At 33.7% G+C, this 10317-nt stretch overlaps 1 protein-coding gene across 1 annotated transcript; it reads left to right on the top strand.

Moving 5' to 3' along the window:
* Positions 1-513: 513 nt before the first annotated feature.
* LOC143587115 (protein BONZAI 1-like) lies at positions 514-9989 on the top strand. Its single transcript, XM_077068501.1, has 16 exons — positions 514-732; positions 2688-2735; positions 3449-3597; positions 3690-3738; positions 4106-4162; positions 4324-4512; positions 4587-4721; positions 4807-4868; positions 4960-5062; positions 5872-5986; positions 6541-6617; positions 6698-6838; positions 8522-8686; positions 8937-9050; positions 9120-9216; positions 9307-9989. The coding sequence occupies exons 1-16, from the start codon at positions 589-591 to the stop codon at positions 9414-9416; spliced, it is 1755 nt and encodes a 584-aa protein (XP_076924616.1). The 5' UTR covers positions 514-588; the 3' UTR covers positions 9417-9989.
* The last annotated feature ends 328 nt before the right edge of the window (positions 9990-10317 follow it).

Raw genomic sequence — 10317 nt, 5'->3', positions numbered from 1 at the left:
ATTGTATTCAACTTTCTATTTAAATTGCTTATGCTCCTATTAAAATCGCTTATGTACCTAGTTTTCATTAACTGGTTTGTTAAAGTGGCGCATTTTGGACATCTGGTATAAAAGCACAACAAGCTCGAAGCCCCAAACCGTGAAACCAAACCGGAACCAAACCGTTGCAAACGGTTTGGTTCGGTTTAAGAGTTCTATGGTTCGGTTTTGGTTTATAAAAATAAAAACCGTCACCAACGGTTCGGTTTACGGTTTGACATAAAAACCGTGAAAACCGGACCATAAACACCCCTAATGCTAGTTACCAATATAACACATGAATTACCCTTACTAGTTAGAAACTTGTAGATGGTCCTGAAGTAGCATCCAGCTTAGATCCAAAGAGATCTAAAGAGAAAGAAATCATGAAAACAACAAACTTTTAAACAGCTACCTTTAAAGTTTGGTCTTGCTGTATCCTTACATGTGGGCCCATTGGATCCATTTGCTTCACTGTAATAGTAATAATAATAATATTATTCCTCTCTCTCTCTCTTTCTAGTCTAGTGTTGGCAACTGAATATCCATCCTGGTCCGTCAACTAAGTCAATGGGCAATTGCTTCTCCGGCGACGGCCACGCCAAATTCGCCGTCGGCGGCATCTCTTCCGTTCCCGAGAACGGCCGTAACGACGCCGTCGACAATTTCTTCCAAACTCTCGGCGGCAACAAAGGCCTATTCTATCAGATCGAGGTATATTCTATCCAGAATATTCGTTTATTACGATTTTTGATGCATGTTCACTTTTATTTCCAGTATACTCGATTGAAATTCTATAAATCTACACCAATTGTGGCCGATTGCTAGCTAGCTAGATAGTAGATACAGTTAGTTAACTGTTATTAGTTGTCCGTTAGTATAATTCATAGTTTACTTAATACAGCATTCGTTTATTCTGCTAACATTTGTGTATGTTTTACATTAGTAGTCTGGTGTATTTGAATACTTGATTAAATTGTTATAAATCTACACCAATTGCAGCCGATTGCTAGTGAGACAGAGTTAGTGAACTCTCAGTTCGTCTTCTTTAGTATAATTGATAGTTTACCTAATAGAATATTCGTTTATTTTGCTAAATCTCTATATGTTTTATATTATTTTCCAGTATATTTATATACTTGGATTAAATTGTTATGAATCTACACCAGTTGTAGCTGATTCCTAACGAGAAACAGTTAGTGAACTGTAAACTGTCATTTAGTCGTTATTTCGTATAATTGATAGTTTACCTACTACATTAGTTTATTATTCTAGAATATGTATATCATCTTAACTGATTTGGATTTTGGATGCATTTTCACATTGATTTCTAGTATTGACAAATATGTTTAGTTGCAGACTTGAATATATACTTGATTTCAATGTTAAATATCTACACCGGCCACTTGTAGCCGATTTCAAGTGAGAAAAAGTTAGTAAACTGTCATTTAGTCGTCCTATAGCATGATTGAGAGTCTACCTATATCAACAACATACCCAGTGAAATCCCACCAATAGCAATGCTATAAGCAAGGTCTGGGGTGGGTGTAATGTAGGCAAATCGTACCTCTATCCAAAGGAAAGAATAGAGAGGTTGCTTCCAGAGAGACCATCGGCTCCGAAAACCATATACATTAGACAATATAAAATGACAAAGTTCAACAGTACACCTCTAGGCATCAGAGAAAATAAATAATAAATACTATATATTAAGGTTAAATAATAATAACAGTAGCCATAATAAATATAATAAATAAATAAGGTAGTTTTAATAGCAATGAAGAATAAAAATATTTAATAATAGTTAAAAATTTAAAATTATAAATATTAAAATAATTTATCCTTTAGCACTAAAAATAGATGAACACATAAACACATTAAATTAAGTTTAGTAAGTATAATAATAATAGTAAATAGTTCTCACCAAAAACTATACATTCTCCCTAAAAGTGCCTAACCTTATTTCTACATCTCCAAGAATTCCTATCCTCGACCATGTCCTCATAGAGGTGCATGTCTAGCAAATCATGCTTAATCCTCATAGAGTCTACCTAGTAGAACATTAATTTATTTTGCTTAAATCTGTTTATCATCTTCACCGATTTGGATATTGGATGCATTTTCACATTATACTCCACCATTGACAAATCTGTTTAGTTGTACTTGTTTGCAATGTTCAAAACCTACACCAATTGTAGCCGATTACTAGCTAGATGCAGTTAGTGAACTGTCATTTAGTCTTACTCTAGCACAATTGATAGTTTACCTAATAGAACATTGACTTTGGATGCATTTTTTACATCAATTTCCACCATGACAACTGTGTTTAGTTGCAAACTTGAATACTTGATAACAATGTTAAAAATCTACAGCGACTGTATCCGATTTCTAGCTATAGACAGCTAGTAAACTGTCATTCAGTCGTCCTTTAGTACAATTGATAGTATACTTTTAGGGTCTCATCATCCATCAAAGTTTCCTTCAAAGGTTAGATTTGTAAGTTATAACTATGACATCTTGGTGTGTAACAGTTATCTTCATGTTAAAATTCAGTAATCTTATGTATTTACACTGTGGTTAACTTTGATTAGATGTTGTAAGTTGTAACCGACTTATATTACTTGATAACCCATACATTTGTCATACTGATGCTCACAATTTCTTTGCAGCTATCTTTATCTGCTAAGAACTTGCGTGACAGGGATGTGTTTTCCAAGGTAACTTTATCGCTTTTTGTACAGAAAAAAAGTTGAAAAATATAATGGATCCATAAAGTGTAATTGTTTGGTCGGGTTGCTTTGTGGATCTACCTAATTCATGTTATAAGTCAGTAAATCATTTAGTGACTGGACCCAAGATTATTTTACTGGTGTCACTCTTTAAATAATTGGTCGATGAATCAGTGTCACTTGAGTGTAGGATGCCCAAATAGCGCGTAGAAGACGGGGACTGGATACTGTTCAACACAAATAATTTTTAAAAGTTCATGTGTTGTGTATGTGGGTCCCCACTGATCATATTAGTTGCACTATTATGCGATGACACAATAACTTGAATAATGATAATGCTTGACATGAATATAATTTGTATGCTAATGCAACATAAGATCCTGGTAAGATAAATGACTTTTAAGTAGTCTTTAACTATCAGAAAACATTGAAGTCTTCCTCTGTGTCAACTCAATACCGCTTGTCAAACCCTGTGCCTTTGTTTTCTTTAATTCTGTTTTACTTATCAAAGTTGTTATAAATAAGGCTTTGAAAAGGATAACTGATATCCACGTTATATTTGGTATTAATTTGTAAAAAGAGAGAAAGAGAGAGAGAGAGAGAGAGAGAGAGAGAGAGAGAGAGAGAGAGAGAGAAAGGGCACAGAAAATGATTGCATTCCTTATGATCATTGTTATCTTACATGTGTTTTCTGTTTACAGAGTGATCCTATGGCAGTTGTATATATCAAAGGAAAAGACGGTTCATTGCAGGAGCTTGGACGCACCGAAGTTGTTATAAATTCATTAAACCCTCAGTGGATCACAAAAGTAAAAGTTACTTATTGTTTTGAGATGGTTCAAACACTAGTGTAAGTGCTAGTAGGTCATATTGTTATTTTCTTAAAAATACACACCTTTATATCAGATATCATTTCAACTATTATTTACTTATACATCACAGGTTTCGCGTGTATGATGTTGATACCCAGTTAAATAACCCAGATGTAAAGGTACATCTCATAGTTTATTTTGTCCAATAACTTCAATAAGAACTTGAAACTCCGTTAATTTTCACTCTCTGATGTTCTAAAGTAGATTAGTGTTGTAAATATAAATGGATACTTGTTTCTTTTGGGCAAAAATGTAACTTTGTTAATTTGCAGCTACAAATGAATTTTTTTGTTTTATCTGTTAAGGATTTGAGTGTGACAAGTGTCTTTTTGGCGTATTTATAGAAATTTAGAAAGGAAGATTCAGTTTCTGTTCACAACTTAAGGTCTAACATTTTAAAATGGTTTTGCTCTAACTGAAAGCACGAAACATGTACTCACTGATTTATGTTATTTAGTACTTTAATGAGCTTTCTATGTGCTGCAGACACTTAATCTGGATGATCAGCAATATTTGGGCGAGTGTACTTGTCATTTGTCTCAGGTATTCAGTTTTTATTTGCTTGTTTCATCACAACTTTCAAATTGTTGCAGCCTGTGGAAACTATTAATTTAAAATATCAATTCCAACATACATGTTTGTTTATTGATGTATTAATTGTCAATGATGAATGTCAACTTTCAGTTTTTTGTTTATTAATGTAGATAGTCGCTGATCCAAAGCGCTCATGGACCACAGATCTTTTGAGCATTGCAGAATCTAGTGAGTCGAGTCACTCAAAAAAACTTGGACAGCTCACTGTGTATGCAGAAGTAGAACTTGTCTCCAAAACTACTGCAGAGTTAACCTTTCGGTGCTCAGATTTAGACAATAAAGATTTCTTTTCCAAAAGCGTAAGGACTATCTTATCAGTTATCTTGTTATGAAATTATAATAAAACGCTGACTCATTTTTTTTTATATTACAGGATCCTTTTCTAGTTATTTCAAAGTATGTGGTCAGTGGTGCTACTATTCCAATTTGCAGAACAGAGGTCTTGAAAAACAACCTTAAACCTGAGTGGAAACCAATTTTTATAAACATATCACAAGTTGGCAGCAAGGTATAAACAGTATATTATGATTTCTTGCTGTCTCACAAAACATATTGCAATAGAGGCATCTTGATTATTAATTGAATTAATGCAGGATAGCCCGCTAGTTATTGAATGCTTCAACTATAATAGTAATGGAAAGCACGATTTGCTTGGGTAAGACAACTCATCAACTTTGATATCCTTTTGTTCAATTATATTAATTGCTGATCTCACTTAATATTTTTAATTCTTCTGGGCCATTTAGCAAAACACAAAAGTCACTTGCTGAGTTGGAAAAGTTGTGTTCTAGTAAGCAGGGAGATAACTTATATTTACCCATTACTGTTGGGAAAGATCACCAAACAAAGGTTTCAATTACACATCTGTATCTTTGTATGCATATTAGTATGGATTAGAGATGGAAATTTTGACTCGTTTACATGTAAATGGCTCAATATGGCTTTGTTTATCTCAAACGGGTCAAATTGAAGAAAACATAGCCTATTATATTATTGAAAGTCAACCCGACATCTTAAATCATATTATTAATATATTCAAGTGTTATTAGTATAGTAATGTTTTTTTGCAATCATAATTAACACGTCTGTTATATACAAAATTTTTTTAGAGAATGGATGAAAAAGTCTTAGCGGGTCCACCTAGGCATGTAAGCGACCTGAACGTTCGGTGAACAATTCTTGAGCCGTTCAGCGGGAATTTCGTTTATTTAGTTAACAAACAGACATGGACAGAAAATTGTTCTTAGTTAAATGAACGAACATGAACACATGTATCTTTCGTTCATTTATGTTTCTGAACATTTGTTTATGCTCGTTTGTTTACGTTCATTTATGTTTGTTGGTTTACATTTGCTTAGTTTCGGTGGTTTACAATTATTAATATATTCATTTTAAAATTTTGACCCAGTTTTAATAACTTTCAACGCTCAACACATTGTTCTTCATATTACTTAATTTAGCTCAGTTATGCTTGTTCATCTATGTTTAGTTATGTCCGTTCGCTTATATTAACGAATGAACACAAACGAACACGGACAAGAAAACCGCATTCGTTTAATTGTTTGTGTTCAATCATCTGTTTGGTTAAATTTGACCTTTAGTTGTAAATTTGATCTTGTTATTTAGTCTGATGACCTTTAGGTCTACATTTGACTCAGGTGTTGAAAAGTCAACTTTTGGTGGAGAAGTATTCTGAAAGTGTTCATCATACCTTCTTGGATTACTTCTTTGGTGGATGTGAATTAAACTTCATGGTGGCCATAGATTTCACAGGTATCTGGATTCTTTTATGTTGCTCCACACAGGCATATGTTAACATCTAATTATATCATTATATGTTTATAAATTGAGTAAATTACACCAATGGTCTTGTGGTTTGGGCCAACTCATGGATTTGGTCCCTAAGGCTTAAAATTAAGGACATACAGACATAGTCACCGACCCGCGACCACCTAGCTTACTTTCATCCATGGTTTAGTTTTGGGCGTTAATTAGGCACGTGAGATGCATGCACCCCAGGGGTAAATTCATTATTTTCTGTTTCCTTTAAGGTATAAAAGATGGGAGGGAAAAAGAAAATGACGCATTTACCCCTGGTGTGTTTCTCGCGTGCCTAAATTAATGCTCAAAACTAAACCAGTCAGCTTTTTGAACCATGAATGAAAGCCAACTAAGTGGTTGGGGCCGTTGGGCATATAGAATATATCCGTAACTTTTAAACCTTAGGGACCAAATCCATAATTTGGCTCAAACCACAGGGACCATTCATGTAATTTACTCTTACTAATTATTATATATGCTGCTTCGTTTGTCTATTCAATTTCCAGCTTCAAATGGAAATCCCCGCTTGCCAGATTCATTGCATTATATTGACTATTCAGGACGTCTAAATGCATATCAGAAAGTGAGCAAGCAACTATTTTATTTCTAAATTTGAAGTATATAATAATAAAAGGAAATCTAATGATTTTTCATCTGTTTTAGGCAATACAAGAGGTTGGAGATGTACTGCAGTTTTATGATCATGATAAGTTGTTTCCTGCATGGGGATTTGGAGCACGCCCGATTGATGGTCCTGTTAGTCATTGCTTTAATCTAAATGGAAGCAGTGGTAGCAATCCAACGGTGAGTTTTAACTTGAAAATATTTTTTAATATCTTATTTTGTAAACTTTAGTTTTCTTATAAATTTGTTCACCATTAATCAATAAAGCCCCCTTAGACTCCTTAAACCACTAACAAAATGGGTATTAAATTTGGCAGTCAAAACTAGAGGTGATAAAATGAGCTGGTTAGGTAATGGTAGGGTGTAAACAAGCCGAGCTGAGCCTGAGCTCATCTAGGCTCGAGCTCAGGTTGTTTTGAGCTCTATTTCTAAAGCTTGACTTTGGCTAGTGACTAGTTTTTCAAGCTCTAGCTCAGCCTGGCTCAGCTTGTTTATTATTTATTGATTAATTCATATACATATATGTTTTTTAGATATATTTTATTTATATTATATATATATAATAATATTAGTTGGGAAAGTGAATATGGACTGTTAGGCATGTAAGCTTACATGCGAAACCATCAAAACTATGTCATTCATTATCTATTCTTTTTTTAATTCCCATTAACTTCTATTAATACAAGAAATGTAAATTTCATCTCTAATTTGAATCATTGTCCTTGAAAGAATAATTTCTGGCAAATCAACTTCATCATCATTGATCATAAAAATCATCACATTTTCAAAATTTCAAATATTGGCTGTCACTAAACTTTCCTAGTATCTAGTGGAACTGATTTTTCACTTTTACATATCATCGTTTTGCATAAGTGTGCTTTTCAGTTATTGATGTAAAAAATGATCATCTTGAAAACTTACTTGTGAAGATAAGAGTTTTACATTTTCTTTTCCTCATGCCAAAAGTAATAAATAATAATAAAAATATGATCTGAATCGTTAAATTCTAGTAAAAAGTAATACATAATTAAAAGATATAATTTAATCTGTTCATTGGCAATATTAGAATTAGGCATATAATTAACATTTTCTAGATTAATGGAATGGAAGTAAATATAAATTAAAAGGAATAGAATCAATTATTTTTGGAAACTCTTATTCAAAACGACGTAGTTTTGATAATTTCACATATGTTACATGCCCAACAGCCCCATATTCACTTTTCTCAAATAATATATATTATTTAGTTACTAATATCATACTTTTATATATGTTAAATAGTTATTATAAAAATATATATATTTAATATTTTAAATTACAATTGTATAAAGTATAGGCTCGTGAGCCAGCTCAAGCTTGGGATCGTTTATTGAACAAGCTTATTTTTAGGCTCGAGCTTGTTTAAGGCCGGCTTGATTCGAGCTTTTAAAGAGCTGATCTCGAGTAGCTCACGAGCGGCTTGACTCATTTACACCACTAGGTGATGGTTAGAAAAGAATAGAATCAATTATTATAAAAATACGAATTGTTATATGGATCAAAATGGTCTGGTCGGGCCAACCCGCAAACCTCCTTTGTATTTCTTTTATTTAGTTCCATATATAATTAATGTTTTACATATGCGAAAACTGTCTTATTACAATGACAATCTTCCTTTTGAAATGGTTTTATGCTTTTTGAATACAATCTAGGTGACTTTCGGCCTGTTTGAGGCGAATTGTAATCTGAACCAACCCGTCACCCATAAGTCAAAAAGTGACAATGTCAATGTCTCGTAATTTTATTATTATTGTTTTGGTAGCTATTGTGGATAATCCCTTATAAGTACTAATATTTTTTTTTTTGTAACTCATCTATTACCAGGTTGCAGGGATCGAAGGCATTATGACTGCATACAGACAGGCCCTGTTTAATGTTTCACTTGCGGGGCCCACCCTATTTGGACATGTAATTACATCTGCAGCAACAATAGCCAGCCAATCAATGGCTGCTAATGAACACAAGTATTTCGTGTTATTAATCATCACAGTATGCCTCATCATTCATCACATTTACATATAATCCCAGTTTGTTCAAGTTATGATAGTCAGAGAGGTGGCAAATCATGATATTTAAAAGAAAAAGTATTATCGAAATAATATAATTTTCGTATTCATATTTGCATACAAATCATTTCTAGAAAAAACAAAAAACTTACACAACCCGCCCATTTTGCCATCATAAATGATTTTCTAAAAAAAACCATATTTTTATAACAAGTTCACTGGTTACACCACAGGATGGAGTGATAACTGATCTACAGGAAACAATGGATGCGCTTGTGAAGGCATCCGATCTGCCACTATCGATTCTCATTGTCGGTGTTGGTGGGGCCGACTTTAAGGAGATGGAGGTACTAAATTACATTCCTGCCCTTCTTTGTATATGTTTATGAATATATGTTAATTTTTTGCAAATGCAGATTTTGGATGCAGATAAAGGTGAGAAACTTCAAAGTTCAACCGGGCGTGTTGCATCACGTGATATTGTTCAGTTTGTTCCTTTTAGGGAAGTACAAGGTAAACATAAAAGCTCATATTATCTTGTTACTTGTCATCTTATACAATCTTTAAATATTACTATCACACATATAACCGTCTTCTTTGCAGGTGGAGAGATGTCGGTTGTTCAATCTCTTTTGGCAGAACTACCTTCACAATTCTTGACTTACATGAGAAACAATAACATTCAACCAAAGTCAAAACCACCTACAACATAGTAAATCAAACACAAACACATCCGGTCGGTCATATTCATTGTACAATCTTTTATTTCACCATCATTACACATGATACCAAATGGGACCATGTCTCTCGTTTCATGTCTTATTTTTGTATCACTGTGATCTGAGCAAATTCGGTGGGACTTTAAAAGTAGCCAACCAAATCAGAACAAATCATGGGATACAAAATGACATGGAACACTGATGTCGTGTACACCAAATCATTTGTACATCAAAATTTGTTTAGGAGGGTGAGACATGTTGAACACATGTTCTAGCCATTGCTTGTTGATCAAATGCTTGTGCCTGTTTGTGTTGGGCACTTGTAAATCAAGAAACTTTGTGGTATACTTTTACTTGATTTTACATTTGTTTTTGTTGATTTTATTAATGTTGTATGTAACATGCCTTTTGTATTATTCTAAATTCGCGTGTCAAGTAAAATGGTGAGATGGCAACCTTAGCGAGATCATATTCGGTCTAAAAAGAGTACAAGTTTGAGTAGGCTCTAAGACATGTTCTTGTGCATGTTTGTTTAGCGAGATTAGCATTTAAATGAATTATTGACTTTAAATTGTGTTTGCTTCTTTTTGTTATGTATACAATATGGCAATCGAGCTAAATATTAGAGATAGACGTGCACAAATCGGGTTCAACTTGAAAACCCGAACCGGTTCGGAACCGATTTTTTTCACACCGGGTAGAAAATGACACCGGTTCCAGTCAGGAACCGGTTCGGTTCCCGACCCGAACCGATGCCCAGAAATGCAAACTTTTAGGAACCGGGACCGGTTATTACGTAAAAACCGGTTCCACCGGTTATTTTAGAAATTCAAACATTATAGCCGTTAGAAACTGGTTCCAACGGCTATATAGCCGTTTTTGACCGTTGGAACCG

Source organism: Bidens hawaiensis, unplaced genomic scaffold (genome assembly GCF_021521415.1).
Source record: "Bidens hawaiensis isolate Kalapana, Puna unplaced genomic scaffold, B.hawaiensis_p1.1 tig00035151_1, whole genome shotgun sequence".
Taxonomy (NCBI): domain Eukaryota; kingdom Viridiplantae; phylum Streptophyta; class Magnoliopsida; order Asterales; family Asteraceae; genus Bidens; species Bidens hawaiensis.
Note: the sequence above shows the minus strand (reverse complement) of the source record. Positions and strands in the feature narration are given on the sequence as shown.